General features: G+C 43.7%; 1 protein-coding gene across 2 annotated transcripts; it reads right to left on the bottom strand.

Moving 5' to 3' along the window:
* Positions 1-10,377: 10,377 nt before the first annotated feature.
* Positions 10,378-17,691, bottom strand: TOMM20 (translocase of outer mitochondrial membrane 20). Of its 2 annotated transcripts, none has more exons than XM_080588341.1 (5): positions 17,440-17,691; positions 13,112-13,158; positions 12,307-12,388; positions 11,887-12,029; positions 10,378-10,790 (listed from the first exon to the last, which is right to left on the bottom strand). In XM_080588341.1, exons 1-5 carry the CDS (start codon positions 17,561-17,563, stop codon positions 10,746-10,748), a joined length of 441 nt encoding a protein of 146 aa, XP_080444467.1. In that variant the 5' UTR covers positions 17,564-17,691; the 3' UTR covers positions 10,378-10,745. The 2 variants fall into 2 exon arrangements, with proteins under 2 accessions (XP_080444467.1, XP_080444468.1); XM_080588342.1 differs by lacking the exon at positions 17,440-17,691 and adding an exon at positions 15,888-15,975.
* Positions 17,692-17,908: the final 217 nt, after the last annotated feature.

The raw sequence follows: 17,908 nt of genomic DNA, 5'->3' as shown, positions 1-17,908 counted from the left end.
GTTCTTCGAGTTACATTTTAACTGAGAAAGTTTAACAAGTATGACTTATGGGCTTCTAAAATTGGCAGCAGAAAAATGAGCTGAGGAAGTCATGGAAAAAAACCACAAGCGAAGCCATTCCATGTTATGCACAATTTCTGGGCTCTTTTTCCAATCTTCTGTTTTTTTGGACGGTGGAAAATATTTTCCAGCTACACAGGCCTGGCCTCACTGAGTACGTATTTATGCCAAGTTTATAAAAAGCAGCTGCAGACAGGGTTGAATGAAAGGATTACACTGCTGTCTGTCTTCCAGAAGGTGCTTCAGTTCACACCCTGTCCCACAGAGTGAGGCTCGTTTCTCAAATCTCCACGAATTTACGTAAAGAGGGACAAAATTTGAGCCTTGCAATAAGAACAAGTACGGCTGTGCATGTGAACGGGCATGGGTGTATGCATATCTACCTACCGAGCTAGCAGTGGTTCCTAGCTGCTGCTGTTTTGGGCTTTCAGTGCTAGAAGTTTACCACTGTTCCTCAGACCTCTTTGCACCCTGCAGCCCAGTCCATCTTCCATGAATACAGTGATGGGGAGAGGCCTTCCAGGCTCAGGACCCTGGTTTCGGTGTACAGCTGCCGCCTGCTTCACGTATACCTGCTCTCAAGCTGCTCCCGCTGAAATTCAGGCTTCACCAACCTCACGTACACCGAGGCTGCCAGGTTTTGAGTCCAAGAGGGATCACTGTAATCATGCAGCCTGACCTCCTCCACAGCACACTGCCACAGAATTTCAATCTGGAGCCTGCACAGCGGAGGCATAACCTTAATTTTCAGCCGTGTCTTGTCAGAGCCTTGGCCTGATACACCAGTCAGCAGAGGAGAGTTACAAATAATTCTTCACTCTCCTAAGCAGAATAGCTCCAGGGGAGGGGGGGAGGGCTGCAGGGAGGACACAAACTGAAAGTAAATGGAAATAAAAAAGGTAAGGTAGGTGGTAAACTGCAGATCGTATATTACAGATCCGTACCCTGCTGTTTTTGCAGTCGAGTATCTTAGAATAACAGCACTGAGAACGACAGCGTTACATCAGGAATATCGGTCAAGACAATATTTCCTGGCAATTGTTTGAGAAATGCTTTTCTCACAGCTAATTGCTCCCAAGAGGCTGTGTTTTCTCTGTTTTTAGAAGGCGAGCGATTAAGAAAGAAGGTTTTTAAACCTCTGCACCCTGCTGTGGGACAAAGAACTAAGGGGGGAAAAAAGGCAAAAAGAAAGAAAAGAAAGAGGCACAACAGCTGTAATGTTCTATGAAATGATTTTGTTCTGTTCTCTTGCCGGGGTGGTGGGTGCAATCATCAGTTTGGCAGAGATAAATACAGCAAAAGCAAGAATGTTACAGGGACGGGGAGCCCCAGCTCGCAGAGTACCACATTGCCATCTAGCGGCACAGGCTCTGGCCGGCCCGAGCACCTGGGGCTCTGCAGGCTTCCACAGCTCTGCCCCCGTGCCTGTGTGCGCAGCAGGCACCTATGTGAAAATGGGGCCGAGTTTCCTTTCAGCGCTTTACAGCCGAGCTGGACAACTGCAAAACTGCTCGGTCTATAAACGGTAGGTGTAGGGAGGCGAGGCGAAAAGGGAAAAATGCCCCCAAAAGGAAGTTTAAGAGCAACTTGGCTTTGCTGTGAAAAGCTGGTGTTCACACCGAGGCCTGCAGATTCGTGTTGCCCACTGCTGCCACACACAGAGCTACAGCAGCCTCATCACGTTCTCTGATGGTCGTATGGAAGTCTGCAGCAAGACAACGGGTTGGCAGGAACTACCTTGTTCCAAGGTGACGGGCACGAATCTAGAGCTGATGCCTTATACCCAACCGCATCGGACCAAATACCTCAGCACCACGTGCTCTGACGCTAGCCCCTACGGTTTAACTCCACTAAGTGCCTCGCTGATGACACATTTCCTTTTTATTTTGAAAAGAACACAAATGTTAGCCTCTCAACACTGAAAAAAGAAAAGCCGAAAAAGTCCCTCAAAGAACAAAAGAAAGGCACTCAACCTTTGGAAGACACCCAGCAAAGGACAGCAAATTGATTATTTTGTGTGACCTTCACGTGGCAAGTTGAAAAGAAAAAGCAGCTTGGTCCATGTGAATTCTGATGTTCACTGAGAGGTGTGAAGCTGGAAAGTTCCGGCCACAGCAGAACCCCGCTTATCTAGGAAGCAAAACCAGTCCTAGTGCCTGAACTCCACCAGAAGAGACCATCATTTTGGGGAGCAATGGAAGACGCCTTGCATCAGGAATCCAAGACCACCCACAGAACTCTGCCTTTTGGCAAAGTGCTTTCTGCTCTTGCACTTCCCACTGGAAATATATGACAACTATCGCACCTTAAATGAGATGAAAGGTGATTAGCAGAAGATTGCATTTGGCCCTGGCGCGAGGAATGGTATGTCTAGCTAATCATTAGCTCCGTGTCTTTGGTCCCTGGATCCCGTGAGGCTTCCCCGGAGCACAGCTGTTCTGTTTATGCCCTAAATAGCCATATTAATGAAGGTGATATTCTGTGATAGTAGCAAAAATAGCCTTCTTTGCAAAGAAAGGAAAATGCAGTTAAGTTCCCCCAAACAAATATAATGCATGCTGCTCCAGTAAATCAGTCTTACAGCAGCCCTTCCTCAAAAGCCCAGAGGGAGAACCTATAGGAATACTTTGATGACTACGAATGCTACAATGACCTATGAATACTTTGTAGAGTATTTACAAAGTCCCTCCTGAATCAATCAACAGCAGAGGTTATGTTGTCACCCCCTGAGATCAAGCATGCAAGATCTGGAACATAACCAGAAGTTGGGGAGGCAGAATTTGAACAGTAAATTTTAAAAAAGGTGAGGTCATGAAGGAACCTGAGCCTGAGCCACTGCTGGTTGTGAGACTGCAATCCGTTTTCTTAAAACTTTTATTTAAAATCAGGGAGACACCTGCTTTTATCGAAAACATGCTGCCCAAGGTAGGAGACATTGACTAGAAAAAGATCTACAGCATGATGACAGATATTACCAGGCCTGCTGGAAGCTTCTGAGGGCAGCCCAGCATTCTCTCCTCTGAGACTTGGCAGAGTCTCATAACAAACACCATCCTGGAAACAACGAAAATGAAGGGAGGGATTCTACACAGAAGTCAGTTGTTTTCTCTGCTTTGCATTTTACGACAAAAAGCATGGGAAGAATACTGCCCTAGTATCGATAAATTCCATCCTAGGGCCTCTGTGTGCTCTAGAAAACCAATTTAAATTATCAGCACTTACTTCCATGGTTGCCCAGAGAAGCCAAGGTACCGAAGTGCTTAGTCCAAGCTCTCACTAAGAACCAGACAGCCTGTTGGTTCATGAAGGTGGCAGGTCACACCAGCCTGGTATCTGACCTTCTGCCCATAGCATACAGCCAGCTCCTTTCAGGCATATACTTCTGTCCTTCCCAGGTACCATCTCAAAAGCAGAAAAAGGAGGATACAGCCATCCTGGTCAACAGATAACACCTGCTCTGACCACGAGGCTTTTGAGTGCCAGAAGTAAGTTTTAAGAAGGCCGCTTTATTTTTAAGGATGGGCCAACTAGCCAAGACTGGGCTACAACTTTCTCACAGTAAGTACCCCTCCAGTTTTCAAACATTTCATCAGGTCCTCATGCATTTTCAGTTCGTGATCCAACATATAAGATGGATGTTGGCTCACTGCACTGCTTTCTGATCTGTATGCTTTATTTATGCTTGCTTAATACCTATGTCCCAGCTTTCCTTTTTGCATGATGGGGTTGCCAAATTTAAGACACTATGGCATAGACTGATTAGTAGCTTTTGACAACACAGTCACAGTTCCTTTTGAAGTTGCTACCAAACAGCTAGCCAAATTTTTTGAAAGATTGCCGCTTACATTTCCAATGCAGAAGCTGCTTACAAATTGCAGGAATGCCAGCAGAATAATTAACCCAGTGCTGACAGTCCGTGTTACTTTATTGCAGTTTGAGGGGGGTTGTGCTTCAGATCTTTTCAGCCATAAAGAGTGTCTAATCCTTTGGTGTTTCAGTAGGTTTCATTATTTACAAGCAAGTCTACAGTTGGCTGAGGTCTGATTTTTCCTACTTTTACTCAACCAGTCTAAAAATAACGTGATGTAGAAAAGGAGCAAGTTTTAGAGCTTTGTACATAATTCAGACCAACAACACACCCACCCAGTAACTACCAAACCAATCAGACTATCCTAAACCTTACCTTATCCCTCCATGTGTCACTGTCCCAAAGTCCTGATCTTGATTGCTTAGGTTTCCATGAGGAAGGGACCGTGCAGGGTAAGTTACAGGATCAGGACGGCAGACTGCGAGCTTGCAGAAGCACAGACTTCATCTTGGCAGATTCTTCAGAGTGCCACACACATCTCTGCTGATACAGAAGTAATAATAATATTTTCATGCTAAAAATTCTGCCAGCGCTAACGGCCAGTAGATGACATCCCTACAGAGAAGTTAAAAAGGACCCTTGGTCTTGTCAGACTTCTAACATAAGCCAAGGGGGCTGATGTTAAAGCTCAGGACTTTAGATGGAGAGAGAAAAGCACACGAAATGTAAAACAAATAGCAACCCCTCACGGTTATGCAAATTCAGCCGAGTGTCACGGCAAACACCCAAACTGGAGGAACTTGATAAACATGGGGGCTGCAACCGGGGGACAGACGGGGCTTCTCTTCTTTATATATGCAAAAGCTTCCATGTCCTGAACTCTAGGAGCTGGGAGTCTTCACTGCGGTAACTTACAGGACCGGGCGGTTACATAACGTCAGGTCAACGCGTGGCGAAAGTAAATTTCCATCAAAACCAAACATTGTTCCCACCGATAACGAGACACTGCTAGGAATCGATTAGGCATGTACTATCAGTTAGAAACACCACAGGAGACTTTCTCAAAGAACGTGCTTGCTCAGGAATCCCTTTTCTCCATTTCTCTGTTTAATTAGTCATTGCATTATAATTAACAAATCCATGCAATAATCATTGTCATTTTAATCATCACAGCAGAAAGTACATTACTTCTAATTAAACAATATTAAATACAACAAAAGATGCTAACCAGGTTGTTTCAGAGCTCCAGGAAATGCTCTTTTACATACGTGCCAAAACAGGCAAAGTTTAGTTTGTTACAGCAAATTTCTGTATCTTCCAGGCTACCTTACAGGGTGTAACACATCCAGATTGACCTAGGGAAGGAGGAGAAGCCTGGTGTGCAGAGACGATATCTTTTATTGAACAGCTCTACTTCTCTAGGTACTTGCTATGTTTTAAGCAGACTCCTAAGTATTTTTAATAACCAGTTAAATGCCCAGAAATATGTTGACTGACAACTACAGAGGCCGAAAACTTCCATTTACGTGTACAGCACCAACATACACTTTCCCCTGCAAACACACCCCAAGAAGCACAGAGAAACCACTTCTGAAGCGCGGGAATAGTTAAGATTTGGTCATAAGCCAAGGTGCCACTATGCTACAAAGAGCTGCCTCCTCGGCATCAGAGAGACCCCACCAGCTCACTTCATGTCAGCTACGGGATTGCCATAGCGTAAGGAGATTTTGCCATCTTAGGCTGAATTTCAACCAGCAACAAAACCGCATCCCATTACCAACTTATAACATCTTACCCCTTTTCTATATTTTTTTTTAGGGGGTGGGAATAGCCCTCCTCTCACAGCCCATCTCAGACAGTGCAACTCCAGGCTTAAGCTGGAGAATTTCTCCTCCACCCCTACTGCAGGTAACAGGAGCTCTCCTTTCACTCCTTTTTCAAAGCTCATTCAGAAAAACTACACCTGGGCAGGGGGAACTCAGCTCTGACATGCCGGGGAAGGAGATGCAGTTGCGTGTTGCAGAGCTTAAGCTGCACAATGTAGCTGGTTTATCTATATACCTGGTTTGGGTTGAGGGATGGAAGGGAAACCTTTCTCTTCATGTAACCACAACAAACAAAACACACAGGATTTAAAGTGCCAAAATTAGGTATCGGTAGAAACATCTGCCACTGCTGCCCCAGTGACCCTGTCTCATACACCGCACCGAATTTGTCTGGACAAAATGCTGCATTGCATCACCCCACGAGACGCAAAGATTCTTAAAATCAGGATTTTGCAGGGCAAGCTTGCACAGACAACGTGCAAAACTGCCCTCTGCTGTTTAGATTCAGACCTGCTCCAATAAACGATAGCGTGAGCAAATTCGGATTTTATAGTCACAAGGGTCCAAGTTGTGAAAAGATGCAGAACTAGCCGGCAGAAGCTGTTTTCTGCCTCCATGCAGAGTAGAAATTTCATGCTTGGAAGCCACTCAAACTGTCTCACAGCACGGACCGTCCAGGCGGATTTACAGGCTACAGCAACGCCGTTCTAGCTGCAACACTGCCCCATTCAGCAACCACCAGAGCGGGCGAGCACTAACGGACATCCCAAAGGTAAGGAGTCAAGAACATCCTCAGTGTGCAAGGGAAATGCTGGTAATCGTCAGCGAGGGCTGCAGGACATGCATTTATTAACCCATGAAATCAAGGCCTGACCTTTACAGAACAGGAACTGGAAGGACACCTGTGGAGTCCAAAGCTTATAGCACACAGAACTTGTGAGAACTTGTGATTATCAGGTTACAGCAGTGATCAGAAAACACAGAGTAGTGACCTTACCGAAAGATAGTAAATAATCTGCAAAGCGAGCACCTGTATGTCCCTATTGCAGGGAAAGAAGGGAAAACCCTGACTTTTTTTTTTTAAGCACAAATGGAAAGCTCTGTACTTTGAAAAAATTGCCCATTGTTAAGTTCTAGTCTAGACGGTTGGGTACAGAAACACGGCACAAGGGCCAGCTGCTCTCTGTGGCTTCACTCACGCATTCACACACAGCACGCAGCGATTCCTGCCCTCTGAGAACAGCTTCAGATGTCCACACCTTCTCTGGGAAGCTCTGTTTGGGTACAACTGCAGAAAGCAAGTAGTTACCTCCACCACAAACTCAGTTTCTGGAGTGGCTATGATGAAAGCTACTCCAGTCTTTATGAACGAAGCACAGGTTTCAGCTCTCTGCAAGACACTCTTTGGGTCAGATCTGACTGCTGTGCAGACAGGCTGTTTTTTTGGTCACTGCCCAAATGAGACCATAACCTACACTGGACAGAGTAAACACGTAAATTAAAAAACAAAGCAAGATTTAGGTACAACAGAAGCCTTGAAGAAATGATTCTCTTCACATCAACCCTTTTCATATCTGTATATGTTTAAAAACTCAGAAGCTTGGGTGTACAGTACAACATGCCTTTGAAATACTCACTAAAAGCACTTAGTGACCACTTCAAAGATTCCCTTGAAGTTTCACTCATATTAATTTTAACACAATGGTCATGCAGGGCCAGTGTCAAGCCTAAGAGACTTTAAACAGACCATCAACAGATGTACAAATAGAATTTTAGAAAGATTCTTCTGGGTGCATAAATAGCTTGAGCTTTGATGATGACTGGCTGGCTGGCTGCCTCCTACACAGCAGGGCTGGGACTTCTCCATTTTTCAAGTTAAAGGCAACAATATTATTCTGTCATTCCCCAGGGTAAGGAAATTAGTGCCAGATGATTCAGTGTGTGCCTGATCACTCTGGTTTTGGATTCGATCCCATTATCTAAAAAACTTAATGGTGAGACATCAAACAAAGGTAGTCCTGCATGATCATAAAACTAGCTGTTTTTTGTTGGTTTTGGGGTTTTTTTTGGCTATAAAAGCTGCCTGAGAAGCCCATAACTGATGACAGGAGACTTCCCAACATAAAACTAACAGACCTCTGATCTCCTTTATGAGGAATCCTTTGAGGGGAGAGCCACAGAATGGAGGACGGCTCTTCTCTGGGAGAAAGAATAGTAGCTTTACCTGCAGTGAAGATTACAGATATTATCACCAGGAACTCTGAGCTCACCAGCAGCAAATCCTGCAATAGTTCATGTCCACCTTTTTTTAATTTGCACAGGCAAAAAGAAAGAGTATTATTATGCACAGCTAAATGCAACAGCATTACTACCAGTGATGCAGCAACATCCATCAGTACCACTGCACTTCCAGTGACCGGCTCCTTAGCTTATGTCTGAAACCAGTCCTAAGTTACAGCCTCCTACATCTGCGGGCTGTGCATGCTAGCGACACCAGTGGCAGCCCACCACTGTTGGAGAAACAGCAAATTCCCATTCTAGACAGTATCTTCAAGTCTTCACAGTTTGTAAAGTTTTAGCTCATCAGATTTTGGAAACAAAAAAAAATTAAGCTTTAGTAAAAGGATTCAACATCCCCACCCTATCAGACAAGGCACTCAAATCAGGTGTCAGAGCTTCCATTGGCTTACTAAGCAGGTACTTTTGGATTATAAGATTTGCGACTGTATCTGTACTTCTTAAGGCTTCATTTAAATCTATGTTATCTAAAATATCTAACTTTTCAGGATCAAGAAAACTAAAAAGGTTTAGAGTAACATGGGTGTCTAAAACAATTATTAAAGCAATGAACATTTGCAAACACAATCAGACAATCATCAAGTCTTCCATCAAAATCAAAGAACTGACATACAGATTTGCTAAAATATACTTAGTTCAGGAAAGCATTGCTGTAAGCTAAACCGTGAATTCAAACTGGCAACATTATACCAGAGCGTAGAAAGCTATTCGGGTTTGAAGGAAGGGTATCTTACGCTGTTTGTGTTTTAAGGCAGTTTGATTTACCTTGCATTTAAAAGATGAACAAAAAAGATATTACACTGAAATGACCACCGCCAGCAAGGATAGAAGGTAAATATGGGAACAGTTCTGACAGCATAATCTACGAATTTTTCCTAACTCTTCAAATTAAGAAGTAAAAGGCAAACTCCTCCAAAAAGCCCAAATGCACCGCATAAACACAGAACCTGCTGCAACTTTTTAGTTTTTTTATTAAATATTTTAGGTGCAGAATAACTTTGTCCCTCTAAACCAAAGAAAAGAGGAAAACAGTCATCATCACCTGAAGATTACGGCTACTATGTTTTACCTCTACCTTATGTTACCCAAACAACTCAAGCACAACAGAAAGACTAAATTACAGCTGGCTATTCTAGAAGTTTTTGTTCATACCAGCCATGAGCCCCAGTATTTGTCCCACTACAGAAATTTTCAACAGCAGCTCAAATCTTGGGACATTCTATTTTCACGGGGTTAGTGGGGAAATATCTCCACAACAAACTGAATTGTCCAATCTGACAGACTCAGCAAAAGTCATTTGCACTCCTAAACTCTGGTGTCTGACTGCTAGATGACCACGAACTATCCACTCAACCTCTCAAAAATTCCGTACTAAGCAATTTCTGAAACTTTGAGACCTGTTTTGGAAGAATCTGCCTTTATAGAAACTTAAAGCAGGCTGAAATGAGACAGAAATAAATGGAAATGTTAACTAAAGTGCATTCAGAATATCGCTTCTGTTTGGACTACGCCATCTAGTACCTTACTAGTAATGTATTGGCATCACAATCACAAACTGTCAGCTGGTCTGTAGGACAAACACCCTAAAGCTAAGTCACCATGCTGAAATGTAAAGCTACATTTTTAATTGTTTCTTCTGCCACCTGAGTGGCCGTAGCACAAAACCAGAAAGTGGTAGAAGGTAGTCTGTTTTAATTTGAAATTTAGAGCATCCTACCCATGGAAAACGAGCACGAGTATTCTTTTGAAAGCACATTTGAGTCTATATGTTATTTGTCTCCTTTTCACTGTGTACTGAATCTTTACATGTTTCTAATTCCAGTAGCTTTAGCTAGTTTAGCCTGTTTATCAACATCTTACCTGTGTTACTTGTATCAGTCCAAAAATTTTAAAGGCAAGTGCCAAAGACTGTTAACAACCGTTTTCTATGGTCTTGAAAACTAGAGACTGAAATGTTAATTATCTTATAAAATGTTTCAGGCTTTCGGAAAACCAATCATTGTGCTCTTAAAATCTTTCCAAGGTTCTAGTCCTAGCAGCTTTATTTCAGACACCTGCACTAACAGAGCTTTCCTGTTGGGCAGATACAGTTTTGCCTTGCATCACAACAGGTGTTATCGTACCTGACAAACAGATGTGTCATTCTTTCTGCAGCCAGTCACCTAGTACCATTCTGATTTGCATCTCTTTTTAAAGTGACCAGTTACAGCTTAAATGATCACACACCTATTTTTTTTTGAGAAATTACACGAGGTTTTTAATTAAAAGCATTGGAAGACCAGCCATAACATTAAAAATAAATTTTAATGTTAAGTCATTTTTAGATCATTTGCTCTGACACCCAAATGTTCTGAAATTTAAAGTAGTACTATAGGGACACACAAGTGCAGATAAATCTTTATTGCCATAACTTTGCTTTGTTTTTTTCAAAAATGAGCATTGGGTTTTCAATAGGTTGTAGTTTTATGTCTTTATATGTACAACATTACAACTGCATATTTTAATAACGAAGTTAGTGATACTTTGATAACTCAACACAGTGTATTTATAAAATGAATTCTTATCAAAATACACTTTTCACTGGGGTAATAAATAAAATCCTGCGAAACCCACCTACACAAAGTTAATTTTAACTCTGGTAGAACCCGATGTGGTACACAGTCCATTAACTATTATGTTTGCCCCTTTATCCCCCTACTGATGCTCATCTTCTGGGGTAAGAAAACACTTTTTCCCCCTGTTGTGGTGTGACCTCATTCAACATCATCTTCAGCCAAGCACTGTGCACTTACAATTCTCTGTAAGAAGGAGAAAAACTCATTCACAATTACATAAAATTGACAGTAGGCAACTGATTATCAACAACGTAATTTTACACTGAAAATTAAGCAGTGTAACTACTGAGCAAACTGATTAATCTGTTAAAAATTGTAATCTATTTGACAAAAGGTTTTGAAGCCAGTTCTGTAGAAATTATATACCGTGCAATACCAACCAAAGCCAAAGTCAGATAAATAATATCCTGTCAGCCTCAAGTGATGACCTCTGTGTGGTTTTTGGCACTGTTCTCTCATGAAACGTTTTTGCTCCATTGCTTCCCCAGACCTTTACATCTTGTGTATCCGGTGCTTTTCAGTGCTAACGATATGGACCTTAACCTGAAACGTTACCAGGCCTGAGCTGTAACGACAGCTGACTGATAAACAGCACTGAGCCTCTGCCTTACGTGAGGTAACATCACGAGGGAGCTCCCTTGCACTTCCAGAAGGCAAAACTTCTATTATTTATTTTAGAACAGACTCGCTTGCTAGCATATTATCAACATTACTTGTACAGTACCACAGTTTAAAAAGAGGGCATTTTACACACCTAGCTACCAGCACTTTTGTCATCAGGAACGCCACTAAGCTTCCAAAACTGTCATGTGGTATTAGTTAACATCCCGTGTTGACAGCTGGCCCAGAAGCAATAGTGTAGCAGAAACAACAGATCCATTCTGATAGACTTTTATAGCACTTACAGGTACTTATATGTAATTAAAAAACTGAAAATCAAGACCCAGTGCAAGAAAGGTATCGCTTTTCTGACATGCGACTTCTATCTGGAAAACAGTGGATCTGCTTATACACTAAGATGCCTGTAGATGTCTCTGCTTTGGAAGAGCTTACCATACCCTATGCATAAAAAAAGTTTTCTGTTTTGCCCTGCTTGCTATCAATGCTGCATGATATTTTCATAAATATTTTTAAATGTTTTAGGTTAAAGACCTTCTTTTAATCTAACTGAACTATACAAAAACCATGTTACCAAAAACAATACTCAAGGCTGATGTAGTTGATGACAGAAGAAGTTTAATTAGTTTTCAACCTCAACAACGGGGAATGTTTCACATACCTGGCTTATTGTAGGGAGCTTAGTTAGAAGCATCTGAAACACTGGTGGTGGAAGAGTCTGCTGTAGAACTTGTAGTAGCTGCTGCGGCTGTCCACACACAGCAATGGCATTGGTCAAGTGATCAACACCTTTCTCATATTCACCTGCACGACAAATCGTGTTTTGAAATCAAACTTCTTCCAAAGGATGAAGTATTTACATAAAGCATTCACCAACAGTGCATTACTTAGAATCAATCTGTGCGTTTCTTTTCTCCTCCCTTGTTGACACTTCTCAACACAGAAGGTTAGAAATGAGCAACCAGATTTTCTTAGCTAAATCTGACTCCCAAAAGACCTTAGTGTACAGAAATCATTTTCTAGAAAAAATTAAGAAAAATTATTTTTACAACTTACCCTTCAAAAAAATTTATGCTATTACCTTGAGCTAGTAGTTCCTCGCCAAGCTGGATCTCCTCAAGAAAAAACTTCTGAACTGCTTCAGCATCTTTCAGATCAGGCAACTGTAACACACACAGTAAAACTGAAGCTGGCCCTTAAACATTAGTTAATAATTTAGCAGAAAACATTCTCAACTGAAACCAAACATGCGCAACCACACTTTTACACTGAAACTCACAAAATAAATTAAAAGTATCACCATCAAGTTAAACTTACGCAGAATGTTTTTGAAAATCAGACTCAAGTCTCAAACCACTGCATCGCGCATTCATAGAGGGACAGAGTCCGAAATACCTCTACTCAGTTTATTATGTATAAAGTTTCATAGCAAATAAAAATTCTAAGTAATGTTCATTGCAACTATTAAAATCAGTTAAGATATATTTAACTCTTCTTAAAGGATCCATTGGCAATAAGGAAAAAGAGAAGCAGGTCAAATTCTTACAGCAAAAAACTCCCAAATTCAGCTGTAGCTGTATCCCATCAATGGCTTTTAAATCTGAGAAGTACTTATGGACATACTACAAAGAGGAAAACACCTTCAAGTCACACAGGAAATGTTATACTTTCTAGTACTAGGCCTCTATTTCACTTGAAAAGGGAACAATCGTTTCATATGGTTATTTGTGAAATTTTAAAAATATCTAAAGACTGCATATTTGCAGAAGTGTTTGTAATGCCAGAGCTGAAACAGACAAGCTACCCTTTAAACAAATTTCACAAATAAACCTGGTATAAATGAAACATCTTTCAAAATAGCACTGCGTTATTGAGCACAGTATTACCTTGGAAAGCCCTGCTCTCTCTTTGGCAAGCTTCTGTTTCTTCCTTCCTGTAAGGATAAAAATATCATACGTTTTTAATTTGCAATTTAAAAAGTCTTCAGATTATAGTTCTAAACAGTGAACAAGTCAAAGTTATTTTCGAAATAAGAAACGGGGAACATATTCCAAGCACTGAAGACTGAACACAAGATTGCAACCCACTCTCTGCAACAGAGTATCATTTAGAGGCCTAAGGAGGGCTGGCGCTGACACACGGACTCAAAACAACAGTCCTTCTGGTGGCTTTGGTACACACCAACCGCACAGGGCCTGTAGGAGGGCATACCTTGTGCGCTACACAAGCGCTGGGAAGTAAAGGGAACCAGACTAACGCAAGATTTCTCTACGTGACTTTCTAGCAACCACGAGACACGGAAGAGCCGCTATCTAACCTTGAGCCGCTTTCGCTTGGAAATACACGGAGCACCACCGAGAGAAGCTTTAGCAGGTGGCAGCACATACGTGTACTTTCCCAGCTGTTTCGCAATAGCACGGGCTTGGGAACTAGTCAAAGAGGTGGCAGCATCTCACCACCCTGCTGCAAAAGCCATACGAACGCATACGTTCCTGAAATTAAATACCCAAGGAGAGCAAATGTTTACAGATGGAACAAACATTTACAGACTTAACAATCCAACCTGAAGGCATAACGTTGATCTGCAACAGAAAACTGTAGCACTCCAGCACAACTAGTGTAATTAAAATGATATATTGCTTGCTTTTAATGCAGTTAGGCAGGTATAGCAATACTTTATGGCAGCAGTTATTCATGCCAAGAATAATTGTCCCAATATAATTACCGCAATTCTAGGGATTTTCTTAGAATATTTTTTGTCATTTGGTTCATCAACTGAAGTAATTACACCAACGTAACTTTTAAATGCAACCTGTGGTTAAATAACTGTACTCTTACTATTTGTCCTCAAAGTCTGCTCTGTGAACACCTACACTGATGAAGAAGAGCTGTCACACAGTCCTGATTTGTCTTCTGAGACACTTTCACACGCTGGAAACACTTCCAGGTAATACGACTGCAAGTTTTAATGGTTAAGAATTTGAGACTGTCCACATGAAGGACACAATCAGGAACCCCTTCCCTAACACTGACAATGCGATGTCTGAAATTTATGGACTAGGTCAAGCATGCTTTTTATAAAGGGAATTCATGTTTTAACTACGTGGATCACCCCTGTATTTTCTATGATGCCCTAATAACCTTTCGTACTTCAGTTTCTACAATATGTTGACCTGTGTATACTATTCTGCAACATCATACACAGCAATATTTTGTGTCATACAGAATCCTAGCTCAGTACAATTAAATGACTATAATTGTTTGCAATATTAAAGACAAATTTGTCTTTTGAAAGTTTTGAAAGTGCCTTCGGTTGGCCCACTTCAAGTTTGTGTAACTTAATGCTTTAGGAAAACTTGAAACTGCACTATACCATATACAGGCATGCCAGTTTTCCTAATACACTCAGTCTCAAAGATGAAATCAAAATGAGGAAAAGAAATACAACTGGAATGTTTCACTATAAAAATAAGCCACAGTGCAGCTGTAGTGCATTCAGGAAAAACATCATTGAAAGTACACAAGGAAACTGTGCTTTCTTGACAATTTCTAAAAATTACATCTACTATCAGTCACCAGGTTAAGCATTCAGAGATAAAGAAATAAGGACATACACTGGCAACTACAAATTTTTAATAAAAGCTTTTGACTGCTGATCACAAACGTATGAAATCACACACTTTAAGCAAAGACTAATGTAGAAGAGTGTTAAGAATCGCCAAGATTCTAAGATTTAACATCATTGATCTACAGAATTTTTGAGGTCTGACTACCGTGCAATTTTTCTTACTTTTTTTTAAAAATGTGTTTTACAGGGCTTTTTATAAGTTCACTAGCTAAAAGAATTAAAAAAAAAAATAGCTCTGAAGTATATGCAGGAATTCCTCCCACACTAGTTTCCAAAACTAAATTTAAAATATCTTCAGAACAAGAGCCAAAAGTTACATTTAAAATACATCAGAAAAAAGCAGTGGCTCAGGGAAGGAGGGAGAAAGAAGAGCAACTTTCTGTTTTACCTCAAGGATCTGCAAGAAAAGGAAAAACCTCCTTCTTTTCTAAAGACATCATTGCAATCTAAAAAGGGGAGGGACAAAGCCTTAGCCATCTTCCACGCAAGGAACTTTAGGTGCAACAGAGATCCACGTGCACCCATCCAAAACCAGCTCTCAAACAGCACGGGACTTGCAGGTTTTTCAGGCACAGCTCTTGCGTATGGGAAAAAATGTTTCAAATGCAAACCAGCAGACAACCTGATGCTCGGGCATGATTTGCAAAAATCCCGAGCTGCACCAGCAGCTTCGTGACCAGTCCCACAGCACCGACCCAAATCTCTTTGCCTCTCTGGCTCCCAGCTGTGAAGCCTGCCTCCTGTGCTCCTCTCTCTCAGGGGAGCGCAGCAGGCAGAAGGTGCCCCGAGCCCCAGCTGAACCATGAGACCCTACCTGCACGCAGAGCAGTTGCGCTTCGTGTATTCAGGAACAAGAACAGTAAACACATGTAAAATCTTATCATCTTAAACTAAAGCTGCAGAAACTAGCCAGCTCCAGATGTTCACAGCATTACAATCTTCTGGTCCCAAGATTAAATACAATTAAGTATCAGAACTAGGAACACAATTAAAATAAGAGCACTATACCTACTAAATAAGCAAGATTAAGACACCTGGAAAACCGAAGTCCACGCATTCTTGGAGACTCCCTTTTTTTTTCCTGAAACCTGAATCCAGGCACTTCATTTTTACTATGGGATTTCCCAACGCAGTCTTTAGCCCTAGCACAGCCCAAACAAAAGGATGTAAAATGTAACTGGGATAGCAAAATAGTATCAGATCTTCCTTTGTCTGCCAGTGTTTGAACAAATACAACCTGCAATCGGATGACACACAGGAGCCCTGGTCCCTCCTGAAGTTTGGTGACACTGCATTACAGAGGCTGAAGAGCAATCTTTTCCTAAAAATGCTTATCCGCTCTAAAGATGGTTTCCACATTTTTTTAATACAATGCTCCCGCTGTTGCCTGAGAAGCAGTACATCCTCATCCAAGGAATGGCTGCTGCACCGGACCCTGCTTTTGCCAAAAATTTCAGACTGAGCATTACCATCCAGTGGCAAAAATGCTGTAACGATCTGGTCACTGATAACACTACAGAAGCATCCAAACTGCACAAACAGTTACAGTATTACGTCCTGAATATTATCTAAAGCCTTACTACTAGAAGCAGCCCAGTGTGTCATGCTGAAGGATCTGAGGTCTTTCAGTTAAGTCCTCCAAATAACAGCCACCTCTTACCAAACCACTTTTAAAGAAAAAGTAAGTTCTTAATCCCAGCAAGGCCCCCAGCACAATTTTTAGAGCCAGCCTAAGGTTTATTCAGAATGTTACTTGACAGAAGCCCACTTAATGAAAACAACAGGATGCAAAAACCAACTTCGATGTTTCTGTAAGAAATCTTATGTAACGCAGTATCCTCCCTTCTACACGGCCGATTACACTGTCGAAACCTAGATTTCTGCTGTGAGCCAAACACCAGCTCGCTATACTAAAAACTGCCAGCGTCTGCCTTGCACTACAGGGTGAGAAGTGCTGGGAGGCCACACCGCCGCCGTGCTGCCGTGGTGCTCCCCGCGTGAGCGCTGCCTCTTCCATCGATGAGGCTGCAGTCACGTCGGGTTTGCTTGTGGGAAGTTTACCTCGATAGTCGTTTCTGGTAATCGCAGCAATTTCTGCTCGGCTCAGTCGTTACAGGGTGACCACCCTTACTCCCACGGCAGGAAGGACCCAGCACGCGGCCTGGGCGCCTCGGGGAGCTGACGCAGCCGCACGCAGGAAGCCCACGGCCGCCGAGACGCGGAACCGGTGTCGAGGACGTGAAATAACGGGGAGCCACGGGCGGGGAGCCCCACGTTTTGGATGGATCCCCGTTTTCCTCTGGCATTCGTTCTTATCCTGGCGGCCAGCACCGAGGCCACCAGGAGGGTTAGGAATGCGGCGGGTGCGAGCTGCACCACTACCCCCCCCCCCCCCATCGGGGCCCCCGCGCTGCAGGCGGCGGTGCCCGGCGGTGCCTCAGGACGCCCCCCGCCCCCCTCCTCCCCCGCCGCCGTTTCCCGCCGGCGGGAGGGCGCCGCGCGGCCGCCACGTGCCGGGCCTGGGCGGGAAGGGCCGCAACGGCGGGGCGGCGCCGCCAGCGCCCGTTGCGCGGTGCGGACACTCACGCTCCCGCAGCCGGCTCTTGAAGTTGGGGTCGCTGCGCCGCTTGCGGTCGAAGTAGATGCAGTACCCGATGAAGAGCGCCCCGCAGAGCCCCGCGGCGATGGCGCTGGTCCTGCCCACCATCATGGCGCGGCGCCCACGGACGGCCCCGCCGGCCCCGCCGAGCTCCGCAGGCACCTTGGGCCGGGCGGGCAGCGGAAGGCGACGCCGCGACGCGCTTCCGCCGCCTCACCCCGCGTCATCGGCCGCCGCCGCCCCGCCCCGCCACGCATGCGCGGCCGGCGGGCTCCGGGCGGCCCCGGGGGCGGGTGGCGGAGCGGCCGCGGGCGGGCGGGGCCCCGCACCCTGACGGGCAGCTCGCAGGGACGGCCCCATGCACGGGGGGGTGGGGGGGCACGGCCCCGTGTCCGTACTGCAGACACCGCTCGCCCTCAGGAGCCCAAAGCCCGGAGGCTGCAGCCGGGGTGAAGG

Source organism: Anser brachyrhynchus (genome assembly GCF_964034855.1).
Source record: "Anser brachyrhynchus genome assembly, chromosome: 3".
In the NCBI taxonomy this organism is placed as follows: domain Eukaryota; kingdom Metazoa; phylum Chordata; class Aves; order Anseriformes; family Anatidae; genus Anser; species Anser brachyrhynchus.
Note: the sequence above shows the minus strand (reverse complement) of the source record. Positions and strands in the feature narration are given on the sequence as shown.

Coding starts and splice junctions, on each gene's coding strand:
- TOMM20 (XM_080588341.1), bottom strand. CDS start 17,563: ATGATGGTGGGCAGGACCAGCGCCATCGCCGCGGGGCTCTGCGGGGCG. Junction 13,159..17,439: donor CAAGAGCCGGCTGCGGGAGC/GTGAGTGTCCGC, acceptor TTATCCTTACAG/GAAGGAAGAAACAGAAGCTT. Junction 10,791..11,886: donor AGCTCCCTACAATAAGCCAG/GTATGTGAAACA, acceptor TCCTTCTTACAG/AGAATTGTAAGTGCACAGTG.